This window comes from Lontra canadensis, unplaced genomic scaffold, assembly GCF_010015895.1.
Source record: "Lontra canadensis isolate GAN:19392208 unplaced genomic scaffold, GSC_riverotter_1.0 scaffold169, whole genome shotgun sequence".
Classification (NCBI taxonomy): domain Eukaryota; kingdom Metazoa; phylum Chordata; class Mammalia; order Carnivora; family Mustelidae; genus Lontra; species Lontra canadensis.
The window spans coordinates 2,038,400-2,055,540 of NW_022631163.1; the positions used below are offsets into that span (position 1 = coordinate 2,038,400).

Below are 17,141 nucleotides of genomic sequence, written 5' to 3' on the forward strand. Positions count from 1 at the left end.
TTTTTTTTGTATGAAGTCTTCATTAACCTAAAGCTGGGAGGGACCCAAAAAAGCCAAATTGTGAGCCCTTGTATGCGTCAATTGAAAGTTGGCTCAGGGTCTCTGGACAGAATAACCATCTTAAAGGTTGAGAAAATGGTGTTCCGTTCACATTTAGTTTGTGTGTTTGTTTTTTTAATGACTCAAAATTGTTTGCTTCCCACTTCCTGGTCTCAGAGTCGGGTCTGGGCCTCAGGGACATAAATCTCGATGCTGTCCGCACTCTCTGTGGCTGAATTCTGCCGCACAGAAGCTGCCCGCTTGGCCGCCAGGAGTCTCTTGCGGGCCTCCTGACGCTGCTTGTCCCCGGCGTCGGAGGCCTTGTCGCGGCTCACTGCCGGCTTCGATTTAGCTGGCTTCTTTGGGACCGGAGGGGGTGGTTTCTTCTCTTCCTTTAGTGAGACAGTGAGGAGGGAAGAAAAATAAAGGTGCACCTTTTGTGGGGCGTTACCTCCCACTTGATGCTGGCAGCTGGAGCCTCCGCCCCAGCCTCCCCACATCAGGCACAAGCAACACACACGTGGAATCAGAAAGCCACAAGAAGCGATGATAGTGGGAATAGCACAAGGCATAGGAGCAAGATGCAAGCTTAGGATTCTAGAATGTTCTAGCAGGAAGGGATGGACACAGCACCTGTCCCCACCCCTGCTCTGAACCATGGGGAGCCTGAGTCACAAGGCCTGAGCTGGGATTTAAATTCAGGACCTCAGACTTCCAGGCCACATTTCACAGGCTTTTTTAGGGGGTCAGAACTCACAGGGGCCATGGTTCAGTACCCAATAACCACAGGGGGTCCCTGGGTGCCATGGTTTTACAGAAGGAAGCCGAACCTCATGGGAGAGGCTGGCCCCAGGAGGACTGATCTTCTGTCTCCAGAGTTCTGACAGCCATGTCTCTACCTGTGCTCAGGACTGTGGGCATCTGTCTCCTAGGAGCCCCCTTTCTGAACATGCAGGGTGGGATGGCATGCTTCAGGGGGCAGCCTCGACTACACAGAGCGAGCAGCATGCTGGACAAGAGCCAAGCATGGACCCTGCGCACTGATGGACGTGAGCCCCCAGCTCAAAGACGACACACGGAGAAGGGAGCCAAGCAGCACTGACCGATGTGGGCAGCGTTATTGCCGACCAGGAATTTGTCCCTGGACTTCCCCTCCGCACTGCTCCATGCTCACCTTCCTCTTCTCGGGGGTTTCCACCAGCTGCCAGCTGTTGGCCTTGAGGTGGTAGAGTTCATCAAACTTCATGCTGATGTCCTCGATGGACAGCTGTAGCAGGTCCCAGAACCCTGCCAGGTCCTGGGCTGTCGGACGTGGGTTGGCTTCAGGGTTCTGCAGAGGGAGATGGGGATCAGTGGGGCAAGCAAGGCAGACACTTGTTCTGCACCCCACACCAAGTATGGTCTCGTGACCCTGCCAGCTCTGGTTAGGGTCCCTGGAGGCCTCATCTTGCTTCCCCCCAGTTCCCAACATCAGGATCTGTAGGAGGGAATGAAGCAAGTTCGTGGTCACTGCCAACCCTGTGATGGTGCAGATCTTTGGGAGAAAGAGAGCAGGACCTGTACATACATGGGACTGAGGCCTTCACCACCACTGTAGGACTACAGGGAGGGAGGCCCTCATGCGCCTAATGTATGTCAGGCTGAGAGCTCTTCTCATTGTACAGAAGCTCCTGGCTGTGGTCTCACAGTGAGGCAGGAAGAAGCCAGGAGCACAGCCAGATGGGTGTATTTACAGAACCCACAGGGTTTCTGTCCCCCTAGTCTGTTCTCCAACAACACACTGCTCATGATAACTGCCCCAGCCAATGCTACATCTCTGCAGGTCCTGGAGATAAACACTCGCCCTTATCCTCCGGCCCTAGGAGCATGCTGTCCGTGGCCTTGAGGAGTGAGGTGAGGCCTCCACAGGAAAAGCCACCCTCCTGATAGGGAAGGCCAGGGGGTGATAGCTCTCCAGCCCTCACCCAACGTCTTAGAGCATGTTTAATACAAATGAGTTAGTGCTGATTTTTAAGTTTCATGTGGCTCCTTTCACATAGGCTTTGCTTTTCTATTTGAAGAGGCGTTAGAAATCTGGAAGGCTCTTTTCCTTGTGCGAGGCATGGACATGTCACCAGCACCTTCTCTGTGTTAGGGAGGAGGGCACAGAGGCTTAGAGGGGCTACTCTGGCAGGAAGGCAAAGTCTGGAAGGCCCACGGTGGAGGAGGAAGAGTCACACTCACCAGGTTTTGCTCACAGAGGCCCCGGAACTGCTGGAATTTCTGGGACATCAGTAGCTGGGCACTGCCCACAGCACTGAGGACTTTTCCTAAGACTGAGAAAGAGAAGGTGGAGAGAGCACAGGGTTTGTTGGGGTAGAAGGCAGGATCAGGGCTTTTATCCCCTTGACCCCACTCAGGTTACCAATCATCATTTGGTGAATGGCATCTGGTCTTCATTTTACACCCACTTTAATCTGCTCTTGTAAGAAATACAAACACGACAGATAAAGTGAGTCCCATGTCTTAGTTCCTACATATATTTTATGGCAATAGATTTGAAAATTGAGTTTAAATGGAAAAAATTTCCAGGGAAACCTAAATTATCTTAGAATCAGAAAGAAACAGAAAATCTTATTAGACCAAAGCTGTTTAAAAAAAAAAAAATTGAAGAGGTTAAAAATCTTCCCAGAAAAAGGAGCCAAGCTAAACTATGTAGTTTTACAGGTGATGTTTGATAAAACCTCTACAGAACAGAAAATCCCAGTATCATACATTGAGATTGTTCCAGAGAGTCCATAAACATAGGAAATGACACTGCTCATTTCAGGAGCCCTGAGAATAGATAGGACATGCCAAGTATAGACCACTTTCATTCTGAACATAAATGTGAAAGTCTCATCAAATATAAGCAAATAGAATCCAACAGGAGAGTTAGCCATGAAGGTCTCAGCCCAGGAATATAAGGCTGATCTTTCACTAATTGTGGTATAAAGACAGTAGGATTTCTCAGCTGCCGTAGAATCACCAAAGGAAAACAGTAAAGAGGAAATAGACAGCTCTCCTGTGACCAAACTCGTCAGCACTGGGTGTGAAGTGGGCTGCCTGTCTGGATTGAGATGTCAGTTTTGAGTTTTCCAAAGCAGCATGCCTTGAGGGGAAAAGCCAGTCATTTCTTACTTGAAATGAAAAGGGGATGTGGACTGCAGCAAGAGCTTTCCTGTGCCTGGTTCAGCACCAGGGGGTGGGGAGCTTTGCACTGTAAGGTGGGAGAAGACGAGGCTGAACACGACCCCCATCCCTGTGCTTTAGGAACTCCTACCCACCTGGGACGCAGGCCTGGCCCCTCTCTCACACTGATCTACTTTATAAGAGCTCATCAAGGAAAAATTTTGCCTTATTTAGAAAGTAATTAAAAAGGAGCTAAACAGATTACAGGCACAGCAAATGGCACACGAACATTCACCAGATAGTTCTTGCTAGAAAATGGTGAAAAGCCATGAATATATCAAGCGGCTGTTCAAGGCTGGGATTGAGGTGCTCTGAGAAGAAAATGAGACAGCGGAGCTCAGAGCTAGCGTGAGAGAAAAACCAGGCCATCGAAGAAACCAGGGCCACTGTGAACAGCACAAAGAATAAAACCCGCTATGGGGCCCCAGGAGTAGGAGAAGAGGAGCAAAAAGGCTCCTGGTGCGAAATGCTTCAACTGCTTGGTAACAAAATGAGATCTTTTTTTTTTAAGATTTTATTTATTTGACAGAGATCACAAGTAGGCAGAGACAGAGGGGGAAGTAGGCTCCCCGTTGAGCAGAGAGCCCAATGCGGGGCTCGATCCCAGGACCCTGAGATCATGACCTGAGGTGAAGGCAGAGGCTTTAACCTACTGAGCCACCCAGGCGCCCCCCAAGGTGTCTTTTTAAATAGTTAAATTTCCAGGAATAAAATGAGCCACTCCTCACCCCCTTCTTAAGACAGGTAGTGGAGACACTTGGTCTAGAGTGAAGTAGGAATAAAAGGAAAGATGTCTTCTGAGAATTCCCAAGCATGAGACTGCACTTGGGCACCTAATTTCTTAAGAAATAAAAGCAGTTGGGCGCCTGGGTGGCTCAATTGGTTGAGCGACTGCCTTCGGCTCAGGTCATGATCCCGGACTTCCAGGATTGAGTCCCACATCGGGCTCCCAGCTCTTTGGGGAGTCTGCTTCTCCCTCTGATCTTCTCCTCTCTCATGCTCTCTCTCACTCATTCTCTCTCAAATAAATAAATAAAATTAAAAAAAAAAAAAAGGCAGCATCTTAAAAAAAAAGCAGCAACTAAATATGAAAGAAACTATCAAAAAAGAAAGGGGCTGAGAGACACTGAAGAGAGTGGGCCTCTGTGTACATGGGTCAGCTCTATAAGAAGAGAGCAGACATGATTTAGAACTTTCCAGAAATGGCTGACACCTGGTACTCAGAAGCCAAATGAATCCCAAGCAAATTCACATTGCCGGTAAAATAGAAGACACAGAGATGCTCCTAGAAAGCAGCCAAAGGGCAAGGAAAGATTAAAAGCAATCTTTCTGCTAAAGAAATGAATTCAACAGAAAATTTCTCAACTACAACAATGGAAAAGTGTGGGGTGAGTTCCTTTGGGTGTAGTATTCTGTCATTCCAGAATGAGTGTGGATGGGGAAAGAGTCTCTTTAGCAGAGTGCTGGAAAAACTATCCACAAGCAAAAGAATGAAGTTGGACCCTTAAGAATGAATCTAAGTGCTAAAACTATAAAACTCTTAGATAAAAACAGCAAATCTTCATGACCTTGAACTGGGCAGTAGTTTAAGACTCCAGAAATACAGGCAACAAAAGATAAATTTGGCTTTAGTAAAATGGAAAATTTTTATGCATCGAAGAATACTATGAAGAAAGTGGAATGACAACCCACCAAATGGGAAAATTGCTTGCAAATTACATATCTAATAAAGGGTTAACATCCAGACAATAAAGAACTCGTATAATCCCACAACAAAAATAATCCAATTAAAAAAGGAGCATGGAGCCAAACAGACATTTCCATATACACCAATGTTCAATAAGCGTATCTTCAACATCACTAGCCATCTGGGAGCTGCAAATCAAAACCACAAGATACCACTTCACACCCATTAGGATGCCTGTTAATGAAATAAAACCACCAAAACCCAAAACCCAAAGTTTGCAAAGATGTGGGGAAACTAGAACCCTTGTGTCTCACTGGTGGGAATGTAAAATGGCACGGCTGCTGTGGTCTGGCAGTTCACCTCAAAGAAAGTTAAACATCCATCCAGTTACCATATAACTAAACAATTCCACTCCTAGGTATATACCCCCAAAGAAATGAAAGCAGAGAGTAAACAGATTACCTGTATGCCAATATTCATAGTGGCATTATCCACAGTACTCAAAGGTGGAAGCCACCCAAGTCCTCAGCAATAGATGAATGGAGGGATGTCCGGGTGACTCAAGTGATTGAGCGTCTGCTTTTGGCTTGGGTCATGATCCCAGAGTCCCAGGGTCGACCCTTTCTGCTCAGCAGGGAGTCTGCTTCTCCCTCCCCACTCTTGTGCTCTCTCAAATAAATCAATAAAATGGTATATACATACAATGGAGTATTATTTAGCCATAAAAGAGGAATAAAGTTTTCATGTATAAACTCTTCATGTTTAAAAACACAAAAATAGGGGTGCCTGGCTGGCTCAGTTGGTGGAATGTGCGACTTGATCTCAAAATTGTGATTTTGAGCTCCATGCTGAGTGTAGGGTTTACTTAAAAAACAAAACCATACACATCTAAGTAACCCACTGGTCAAAGGAATCACAGTGGCAGTTGGAAATATTACATGTCCTAACTTGTTAGATATGGCTAAAGTAGTATTTAAAGAGATCCAGAGGTTTCAAAACATGTTTTCAGAGGCTGAAAAAAAAAAAAGCATCCAATATAAGACATAAGTGAAGGAACAATACAATGAACCCCGAAAGAGCAGAAATATAATAAATACACCAAAATATAATAGAGGATTAATAAAATTAATAAACCCTGCCAGGCTGATCAAAATAAAAAGGAGACAGGTGCAAAAAAATAAAGATTTTAAAGTAATCTCTACACTCAACATAGTGCTTGAACTCATGACCTCAAGATCAAGAGTTGTGTACTCCACCAACTGAGCCAGCCAGGTGCCCCTGGAAAAGACTTTTTAAAAGATTTTATTTATGTATTTGACAGAGGGTGCACAAGCAGAACTGCAAAGGGAGAAGCAGACTCCCAACTGATGAGCAGGGAGCCCAATGTGGGGCTTGATCCCAACAGAGCCGAAGGCAGAGGCTTGACTAGCTAAGCCACCCAGGTACCCCTGGAAAAGATCTTTTTTTTAAAAGTTCTACAAAATGGAGGCTCTCTGCTCAGCAGGGAGCCTGCTTCCTCCTCTCTCTCTGCCTGTCTCAGCCTACTTGTGATCTCTGTCAAATAAATAAATAAAATCTTAAAAAAAAAAAAAGTTCTACAGAATGGTAAAATAAAAGGTAATTTTGTTGTTAAAATGCATATGAATAGAGGAAATATCTCAAACTCATTTTATGAAGCTGGATAACATTAATACTAAAATAGGACAAGTATGAGAAAGGAAAATTACCAGCCAACTCTCATGAACAAAGGCAAAAGTATTAAGTCAGATATTATCAAATCAAGACCACCAACATAGTAATGTGATAATATATCCTTATTAGCTTGGGTTTATCCTGGTAATACAAGACTGATCCAACATTAGAAAATTCTAATGACTTCTGTTTCTGGCCATGGAAAACCAGTTAGGAGACAAACCAAACCCTCCCACTAAAAACAAAGGAGAAAACTAAGTAGAACACAAAACAAATCCCCAGAAAATCTCAAAGCATTAATAAATTACCAAAGCAACCAGAATCTGAGAGGCTAAGATGCCAGCAAGAAGGAAACAATATTCAGGCAAGTCTGATACTCTGCACTGCTTGTACCCTATGGCTTCTCCCAATTTATGAACAGCACAAGGCTGAGAGGTGGAAAAGCTGAGCAGAAAGTGGTGGTTAGGGGGCTGAGAAGCTGAGCAGAGCCTGAGGCAGTTTCATGAAATTAGGGAAGCCAAAACTGTGAAGACAGGATTTGCAGTAGGGGAATGCATTAAGCTAAGCAATGCTTCCAGTAGTCTCCAGTGGGAGAGATGAAAATGGAGTTCATGGTCTACCAAGGAGGAGGGGCTTAGAACATGCCACAGGCTATCTCTGGGATTCCCTGGGGAGTGCACACTAGGATGAGGATAAGTAGAAACAGACGGTCTCAAAACACCCAGCTCTGAAACAGTTCAATCCCATACTGGATGAAGATGGTCTGGCCCTACTCTGACTGCCTGCAAGAAGCAAAAGTAAACCTTTTCTTGAAGAACAGAAAATCATCCCGAGCCAAGCTGTTTTCATGTATAGTTTTTGGCACTGAATAAAAATTACCCAGCATAGCAGACAAAGGACCAAATGACTGCACACCAAAAGAGAGAAAACAGGAAAAAGAAAAAGATCAGGAAGGGATGTGGATACTGGACAAGGGTATTTAATAACTAAATATGGCCAAGGAAATCTGTGACAAGATGAAGAATGTTAGCAGAGAACTAGAATCGATCAAAAAGAATCAAATGGAAACTCTAGAATTAAAAAATAGAGTAACTGAAACTAGGAGTGCCAAGAGATGGGTTTAATACATTAGTTACAGCTGACCTATAAAATAATCCAGCAGGAAATATCCAGACTGAGGCCCTGAGCAGGAAAATAAAAGGGAAAATACAGAAAAGAGGATGAAGAAACAAAACGGCAGTCTAATGTATGTGTCATTGGCACCCACAGGAGAGAAGAAATAAAATGGAGCAGAAATCTGAGAAAGTAATGGCTAGGACTTTTCTGAAACTGATGAAAGTCAGGCAAACCCAAGATTCAAGAAACCCTGTGAACATCAAGCTGGGCAAATAAAAAGGAAACCACATGTACGTATCACAGTAAAATTAATAAAACTACAACACAAGGAGAAAATCTTGAAAGCAGACAGAGGAGAAACAAATGATTCTTCAAAGGAGTAGCAGAAGACTAACAAATGACTAACAGAAAGACTGGGAATCAGAATGTAATCAAAGACATAAAGTACTGAAATATCAATACCCACCTATAGTTCTTAGCAAAAATACTATTAAAAAAAGGGGGGGGGACAAATACGGACATTTTAAGACAAATACTACATTAAAATACTAAGCAGAGGGGCCCCTGGGTGGCTCAGTCGTCGGGCATCTACCTTTGGCTCAGGTCATCATCCCAGGGTACTGGATGGAGCCCCGTATTGGGCTTCCTGCTTAGTGGGAAGCCTGCTCCTCACTCTCCCACTCCCCCTGCTTGTATTCCCTCTCTCACTGTGTCTCTGTCAAATAAATAAAATCTTTTTAAAAATTATTTTTTAAAGATTTTATTTATTTGACGCACAGAGATCACAAGCAGGCAGAGAGCCCGATGCGGGGCTCGATCCCAGGACCCCAGGATCATGACCTGAGCTGAAGGCAGAGGCTTAACCCACTGAGCCACCCAGGCGCCCAAATAAAATCTTAAAAAAAAAAAAAAATACTGAACAGAGTTCTTTAGGCTTTTGCTTTAGTGCTTTTAAAATTTTTTTAAAAAGACTTATTTATTTGAGAGCATGCAAGTTGGGGGGAAGGGCAGAGGGAGAGACAGAATCCTCAAGCAGACTCCCTGCTGAGTGTAGAGCCTGACGTAGGGCTCCATCCCAGGACCTTGAGATCAGTGACCTGAGCCAAAATCAAGAATTGGATGCTTAACCAACTGAGCCATCCAGGTGCCCCTTGCTTTAGTTCCTTAGGAAGGAAAATGATCCTAAGTAGAAGCACAGAAATAAAGGAGGGAAGAGTAACAAAAGGTTAAAAAAAAAAAAAAGTCGGTAAAGCTAAGTAAATATTCATTGTAATATTGATCGTATAAAGCAGAAATAAAGTCTTAGAGCAGTTAGACTATTTATAGAACTGTAACACTTCCTAGCAATAGTACACAAGTCAGGAAGGGAGTAAGTGTTCTAAGGTCCTTTCATATCTGTGAAGTGGTAAAGGTACTAATCTAGAGCAGTCTTTACAAGTCAAAGATGCAGGTTGTAATCTTTAGAGTAACTACTAAAAGAATAATAAGCTAACCTAAGAAAAGTGGAAATAGGGGCGCCTGGGTGGCTCAGTGGGTTGAGCCTCCGCCTTTGGAGGCTCTGTCTCTCTGCCAGGCTCTCTGCCTATTTGTGATCTCTGTCTGTCCAAAAAAATAGGTAAAATCTTCAAAAAAAAAAAAAAAAGAAAGAAAAAGAAAAGTGGAAATACTTGGTTAATCCAAAAAGAAGTCAAGAAAGGAGAAAAGTCTCTCTTAATAAAATTTACATTATTAGATTAAGAAAGTGACAACATATGATTATCTAATGTATCTAAATAGATACAGTAAAAAAGTTCCATTAAATTCAACCATTTTCTTTTCTTTTTTTTTTTAAGATTTTATTTATTTATTTGACAGAGATCACAAATAGGCAGAGAGGCAGGCAGAGAAGCAGGCAGAGAGAGAGGAGGAAGCAGGCTCCCTGCTGAGCAGAGAGCCCTATGCAGAGCTGGATTCCAGGACCCTGGGATCATGACCCGAGCCAGAGGCAGAGGCCTTAACCCACTGAGCCACCCAGGTGCCCCAAATTCAACAATTTCCTTAAACCAGAATAAGAGCATCTGCAAGAAACCTATGGCAAACACCATACTCCACAGAACGATGTGAAAAAGCAATTCCTTCTTTTTTTTTTTTTTTTTTGGAATAGGCTCCACACCCGACGTGGAGCTTGACCTCAACATCCTGAGAGATCAACAGTTGCATGCTCTGCTGAGAGAGCCCGCTAGGCCCCCCTGAAAAAGCAGTTCCTTACTAATAAGAATAAAACAAGGGGGGCACCTGGGTGGCTCAGAGGGTTAAGCCTTTGCCTTCAGCTCAGGTCATGATCTCAGGGTCCTGGGATCGAGCCCCACGTTGGGTTCTCTGCTCAGCGGGGAGCCTGCTTCCCCATTTCTATCTGCCTACCTCTCTGCCTACTTGTGATCTGTCAAATAAATAAAAAATCTTAAAAAAAAATAGAATAAAACAAGGTTCCTAGATATAGTATTACTATAAAAGTCAAGAGCATTTCATTAACAATAAACAAAATACATTAACAAAAAATACAGCTTATCCCTACAAAATGAAAATACTAATCTGACAAATCTTATGAATGGAATACAAAATCTAATTGAGGACAGTAAAGAAGACCTAAATAAAAGGGGGCACATAATCATGTTCTTAGATAGCAAAGACTTAATTTTTAAAGATGTCAATCTTACCCCAAATTGATCTACAGATTTAATATAATTGCAATCAAAATCTCAACCTGGAATTTGAAAAGCTGATTCTGAAATTTATATGGGAGAGTAGAGAGCCAAGATTAGTTTTGAGTTTGAACCCCAAGTTGGGTGTAGAGATTATTTAAAAATAAAATCTTTAAAATATATGTGTGTGTGTGTATTATTTTTTATTTATTTAAGCAATCTCTATACCAAGTGTGGGGCTTGAACCCATGACCCTGAGACCAAAAGCGATGGACTGAGCCAGCGTGGTGTCCCCCCCCCCAAAAAAACAGTAAAATATCTTTTTGATTTTTGGATAAGGATGGATTTCTTAAACTACAAAAAAAGTATAAATCGTAAGAGGAAAAGACTGATAACTTTACATTAAAATTAAGAATATGTTTACTTAGAAGTTGCCATAAAGTAAGTAAAAAGACAAGTCACAAACTGGGTGAAGATATGGTCAGAAATGTTCATAATAATCCATAGCTTAATTCACACTTAATGGTGTAAGACTGAATAATTTCACCCTAAGATCAGGAGTGAGACAAAAGCAAGGGTGCCCAACTCTTGCCACGTGTAGGTAACATTGAAACCAGGCCATTAGGCAAAAAAACAAAAATAAAAGGAAACCATATTAGAAAGAAATAAAACTCTATTTTCAGATGAAATTATCTGGTACATAAGAAACCCTAAGGAATCTCCCCCTCCTCAAAATTTAGCAAGGTTGCAGCATACAAGATCACCATACAAAAATATATTGTCTTGCTATATACTAACAATAAACAATCTGAAAATGAGGTTAAGAAAACAATCCCAGGGCACCTGGGTGACTCAGTGGGTTAAGCCGCTGCCTTCGGCTCAGGTCATGATCTCGGGGTCCTGGGATCGAGTCCCACATCGGGCTCTCTGCTCAGCAGGGAGCCTGCTTCCCTTCCTCTCTCTCTGCCTGCCTCTCTGCCTACTTGTGATCTCTGTCAAATAAATAAATAAAATCTTAAAAAAAAAAAGAAGAAAACAATCCCATTTACAATAGCATAAAGAAGAGTAAGATACTTAGGAATAAATTTTAACAAAATAGATGTAAGATTTGTATCCTGAGAACTATAAAATACTATGGAAAGCTTTAAAAACCTAGGTAAATGAAAAGACAGCCCCTGTGCAGGGATTGGAAGACTTAACAGTAAGATGGCAATACTCCCCAAATTGAATTACGGATTTAACACAATCCCTATCAAAATAAAATACCAGCTTTTTTTGGGCAGAAATTGACAGTGTGATCCCAAAACTCATGGAAATGCAAGATCAAAGTACATACTTTAGAACTTCCTTTAGTGAGAAGCTGAGAGCTGGCTATAAACTTGTTTTATTTGTATTTTTATCTGAAGAACAAAGTTGGAAGACTCACACTTCCCAATTTCAAAACTTGCTTCAAAGTTATAGTAATCATGACAGTGTGGTACTGGCCATGTGCATCAATATATACACATGTGCATCAATGCGAAGGAATAGAATTCAGAGTTTGGAAATGAATTCTTAACATTTATGGTCAGTTGATTTTTGACAAGCGTACCAAGAACTATTTACTGAGGGAGGAATAATCACTCGAACAAACGGTACTGGGACAACTAGATATCTAAATGTAAAAGATTAAGAGTAGACTCATACACCTCACACCATACACAAAAACTAACAGACATAAATATAACAGATAAAATTATAAAATTCTTAGAAGCAAATAGGAGTAAATCTTCAAGATCCTGGATTAGGCAATGGTTTCTTAGACCTGACATCAAAATTGCAAGCAACCAGAAAAATGAAAAATGGATAAAGAAAATACAGTATATCCATGCAATGGAATTTTATTCGGCAATTAGAAGGAACAAAATACCAATTTATGTTATAACATGGATAAACCTCAAAAATATGCAAAATGAAAGAAGCCAGACACAAAAGACCACATATATTGTGATGCCATTTATATGAAGGTATCTAGAATGGGAAAATCCACAAAGAAAGCAGAGTAGTGTTTGCTCAGGGTGGGAGAGCAGGGGAGAGAGGGGCCAGAATGATGACTCCATGGGTACAAGGTTTCTTTCTAGTGTGATGAAAATGTTGTAAAATTAGGTAGTGATGATTGCATAGCTCCATGAATATAACAAAAACCACTGAACTGTATACTTTTTAAAAAAAAATTTGTTTATTTGACAGATGGAGATCACAGAGAAACAGGCAGAGAGAGAGGAGGAAGCAGGCTCCCTGCTGAGCAGAGAGCTGGATGGGGGCTTGATCCCAGGACCCTGGGATCATGACCTGAGCTGAAGGCAGAGGCTTTAATCCACTGAGCCACCCAGGCGCCCCTGAACTGTATACTTTAAAGGGGTGAATTTTATGGTATGTAAACTGTATCTCAATGCTGTTATAAAAGAATTGTTCACAGCTGAAAACTAGAAACAATTGAAGGGCTCATCAGTGGAGCAGAGAATAGTATATTCATACGGTGTAATGCTACTTAACAATGAAAAGAAATGTTTTATAGGTACAGGCATTAACATGGATGAAGCACAAAGCTCAAACACAAGGTTGAATTAAAAAAGGCAAGCCTCAGGGTGGCTGGGTGTCTCAGCGGTTAAGGCTCTGCCTTCGGCTCAGGTCATGATCCCAGGGTCCTGGGATCGAGCCCCACGTCGGGTTCTCTGCTCTGTGGGGAACCTGCTTCCTCCTCCCCTCTCTCTGTCTGCCTCTCTGACTACTTGTGACCTCTGTCTGTTGAATAAATAAGTAAAATCTTTAAAAAAAAAAAAAAAAAAAAAAAGGCAAGCCTCGGCGCCTGGGTGTCTCTCAGGCAGTTGAGAATCTGATTCTCGACCTCAGTTCAGGTCTTGATCTCAGGGTTGTGAGTTCAAGCCCTACTAAAAAAAAAAAAAGAAAGAAAGAAAGAAAAAGGCAAGCCTCAGAAAAATAGGCATACCCTGTGCTTCTGTTAGTAGAAAATTCAGACACAGGCAAAACAAAACATCATATTCCTTAGGGTTACACATCTACGTATAAAGAAATACAAGAATATAATTAACTTGAGGATAACAAATTTTAGGATAGTGCTTACTGCTTGGCAAAAGGAAGGTGATACCACCGGACTTAAAAGATGGTAACATTCTATTTATAAAAAAGGTGGTGGATACATGAGTATTCTTTTTGTCTTTACTCTGTCTGCTCTTTGCCTGTATATAAAGATTAATACGAAGAATGAAAACAAAATAACAACCGAGTTAATGCCAGCTTAGGTTCTCACTATAGAAGTTCTAAAGGATATACTCAGAGGGCGCCTGGCTGACTCAGTTGGTGGAGTGTGCCACTCTTGATCTTGGGTCGGGAGTTCAAGCCCCACATGGGGTACAGAGATTACAAAAAAAAAAAAAAAAAAAAAAGATGAACCTTAAAACAGAAAAAGAATATGCTCAGCAAAGAAAAGAATTATCAAAGGAAGATCTGAAATATAAGAAGGATAAGCAAAGAAAATGATAAACACAGATAAACAGAAATACATACATGTGTAAGTAATGATTCCTGTAATTATATAAGAATCATCAGTTGGGGGGTTTAACCATAAGAAAACAATTAGATAAATCATATCTTAAGGTCCTTGTGTTGTCTGAGAGAAAGGTGAAGATGTTAAATAATTTAATGTTAAGATTTTAAGGGTTGAGGGACGCCTGGGTGGCTCAGTTGGTTAAGCGGCTGCCTTCGGCTCAGGTCATGATCCCAGCGCCCTGGGATCGAGTCCCACATCGGGCTCCTTGCTCGGCGGGGAGCCTGCTTCTCCCTCTGCCTCTGTCTGCCTGTGCTCGCTCGCTCTCCCTCTGTCGCTGAAAAATAAATAAAATCTTAAAAAAAAAAAAAAAAAAAAAGATTTTAAGGGTTGAAAGAATAGCAGTGCGGTCTGTAACTCCTGTGGCTGTTACAGCTAATTGTCTCCAAAGTTTGTTTCTCTTTATCTCTCAGAAATAGCACCCGAGTTTTTCTTCATGTCAAAAAGCAACTTTATTCAAATAAAGTAAAAATACAGAAATATTTTTTAGGCATGGTGTGAATTTTCCAGGAGAAAGTATTGTCAAATGGAAAACGGAAGGTTTGCACAAGATCAGAATCCTCTAACAAGCTACAGTAGAATCAGGATTCGAGTAAGGACTTCTGTGGTTGGTATTATGTTGCAGCTCTGTAACATGCACGCTCTGCTAAGCACAGCACAGGATTCTGAAAATAAGAGATGTATGGGGACCTTCGAGTTTTAACTGGGCACATAGCAGCTTGGACCCAGGCATTCATTACCTTGGCTACCCTTGAAATGAGCGATAAAGTGGGTGGAAAAAGTAGCGTGTGCGGCTGCGCTGCCCTTGTGCTCTTCTGGTTCCTTTGCTGGCTGGAATGCATTTGGGACTTCTGGAATCCAGCAGCCACTCTGAATGATGAGAAGATGTTTTTGTTTTATAAAGATTTTATTTATTTATTTGAGAGAGAAGAGAGGATGAGTGCGAGCTGGGGGCAGAGGGACTCCACACTGGGTGCAGAGCCTGACAGGCGCTCAATCCCAGGACTCCAAGATCATGATGACCTAAGCTGAAAGCAGGAGTTGGACACTCAACCAGCTGAACCACTCAGGTGCCCGGAATGATGAAATTTGGTGAGTGGAAGCCAATTCTGTGACATCAAACCTTAGAAAAAGCAAGCCTGGGGCTCTAGCATTCCTATCTCAGACATACTTGAAAGATGTAAAGTCTTGTTTTCAAACCACTTTTTCTTTCTTTTTACATGTTATTTGTATGCAAACTTAATACCAACTAATACAGCCTCAATACTAGGAAAGAGAAGCAGGAGAGGGGCATGTTAATCCAAAAGAAGACAAGAGAGGGAAAAAAAAATAGAACAGATACCACAAAATAACATGGTAGGAAAAACCCTAAGTATATAGAAATCCCATTATAAATGGACCACATTATCTACTTCTGAAGTAAAAATTAAGAGACTGGACAAAACTCAAAATATAGACATATGCTGATTATAGGAGACAGGACTGCAAGGACAGTGAGAGAAAGTCTGAAAGTGCACAGAAAGACGTGGTATATCAGACCGCAGGACAGCTGTACAGAACTAAAAGGCTGAAAGTAAGTGCACAGAAAGACCTGGTATATCAGACAGACCGCAGGACAGCTGTACAGAACTCACAACACACAAGACTTTAAAGCAGAACATAACATATATCCAGAGAAATAGAGTGGGTTACTATCCATTCATCAGGAATATCACAATCCTAAGTTCTGTTCCCCTCAGACACTCCCTGGAACTGCCTGTTTCCCACTGGGGCACTAATTCAGTTTTTTCTCACTCACCTAAGAACACCACCCGAACAGCTGTCCCCTTTCTCTCCAGCATAATGAATTTTCCCTTCCTTACAAGGTCATTCTCAACAACATATAAACATGCCTTTATCACTGTTTATAAACAAAAGGAACAAAAAACCCCAACCCTGTTCTCTGACATTATATTATATCCCTTAATTTCTCTGTTCCCTGTACAGAAAAAGCCAGCCATATGACTGTCTATACCACTGTCTCCAATTACTTCTGTTTTCCTTTAACCCTTCTCCAGTCAGGTTGCCCCTGCACCCACCAGCCCACCAGGCCCCTTCCACCACAACAGGCCATTTCTTGAAGGTCTCCGATAACCTTATGTTTGTAGATCTGACCTGTGGGGCCCAGCAGCAGCATCTGACACAGCAGTTTCTCTTCTTAAAAACTGTTCAGCTGTGTTCCAGTTGTCTTCTCTCCCATCTCACTGGTCACTCCTCCTTTCCTCCTATACAGTGTTTGTGTCTCTACTCCTTAGGCTTTGCCCTCTCATTTCTCTCTTTAAAGATTTATTTATTTATTTTTGGGAGGGGGGAAAAGGAATGCACATGTGTGAGTGGAGAGCGGGGCGGGAGTAAGAGAATCTCAAGCAGACTCCCCACTGAGCACGGAGCCCCATGCGGGGCTCAGTCTCATGACCAGTGAGATCAACATCCGAGCTGAAACCAAGAGTTGGACGCTTAACTGACTAAGCCACGCAGTCGCCCTGCCATCTCATTTCTTTCTTTTTTTTTTCTTTTAAAGATTTTATTTACTTACTTGACAGAGAGAGAGGTCACAAGTAGGCAGAGCAGCAGGCAGAGATAGAGGGGGAAGCAGGCTCCCCGCTGAGCAGAGAGCCCGATGCGGGGCTTGATCCAAGGACCCTGAGATCATGACCTGAGCTGAAGGCAGAGGCTTTAACCCACTGAGCCACCCAGGCACCCCATCATCTCATTTCTTTAAAAAAATTTTTGTTCATCAGTATTTTATTATTATTTTTAAAGGTTTTATTTACTTGTTTGAGAAAGAGAGAGCATGAGCCAGGGACAGAGGCAGATGGAGAGCGAGAGGCAGACTTCCCTACTGAGCAGGGAGCCTGGTACGGGGCTCGATCCCAGGACTTGAGCCACCCAGATGCCCCCTGCCATCTCATTTCTGACCTTAACATATACTCTGAGGACTACCTGTAGAATCTTAAAGCCTGGGGCTTTGCCAGTTTTGACTCCTTTTACTGTTTGATAGTCTGTCAGGAAATCCTGCTCTGCCTTCCACATGTATCCAGAACTGCCTCCTGTCTCCAAAGCGCTCCAT

The 17,141-nt window shown here is 42.4% G+C and overlaps 1 protein-coding gene across 6 annotated transcripts in view; it reads right to left on the minus strand.

Annotated features, from left to right (window-relative positions):
* DLGAP4 (DLG associated protein 4) overlaps nt 1–17,141 on the minus strand; it is a 139,476-nt gene continuing 122,335 nt past the window's right edge. For 5 of the 6 annotated variants that reach the window (XM_032845798.1, XM_032845799.1, XM_032845802.1 and 2 more), the window contains 3 exons: nt 2,263–2,354; nt 1,214–1,369; nt 1–431 (listed from right to left, as the gene is read on the minus strand). In XM_032845798.1, the coding sequence (XP_032701689.1) occupies nt 213–431; nt 1,214–1,369; nt 2,263–2,354 (467 nt within the window). In that variant the 3' untranslated portion in view covers nt 1–212. Of the gene's footprint in view, nt 432–1,142; nt 1,370–2,262; nt 2,355–17,141 lie in introns of all 6 variants that reach the window. The other variant, XM_032845800.1, reaches the window with a different exon arrangement.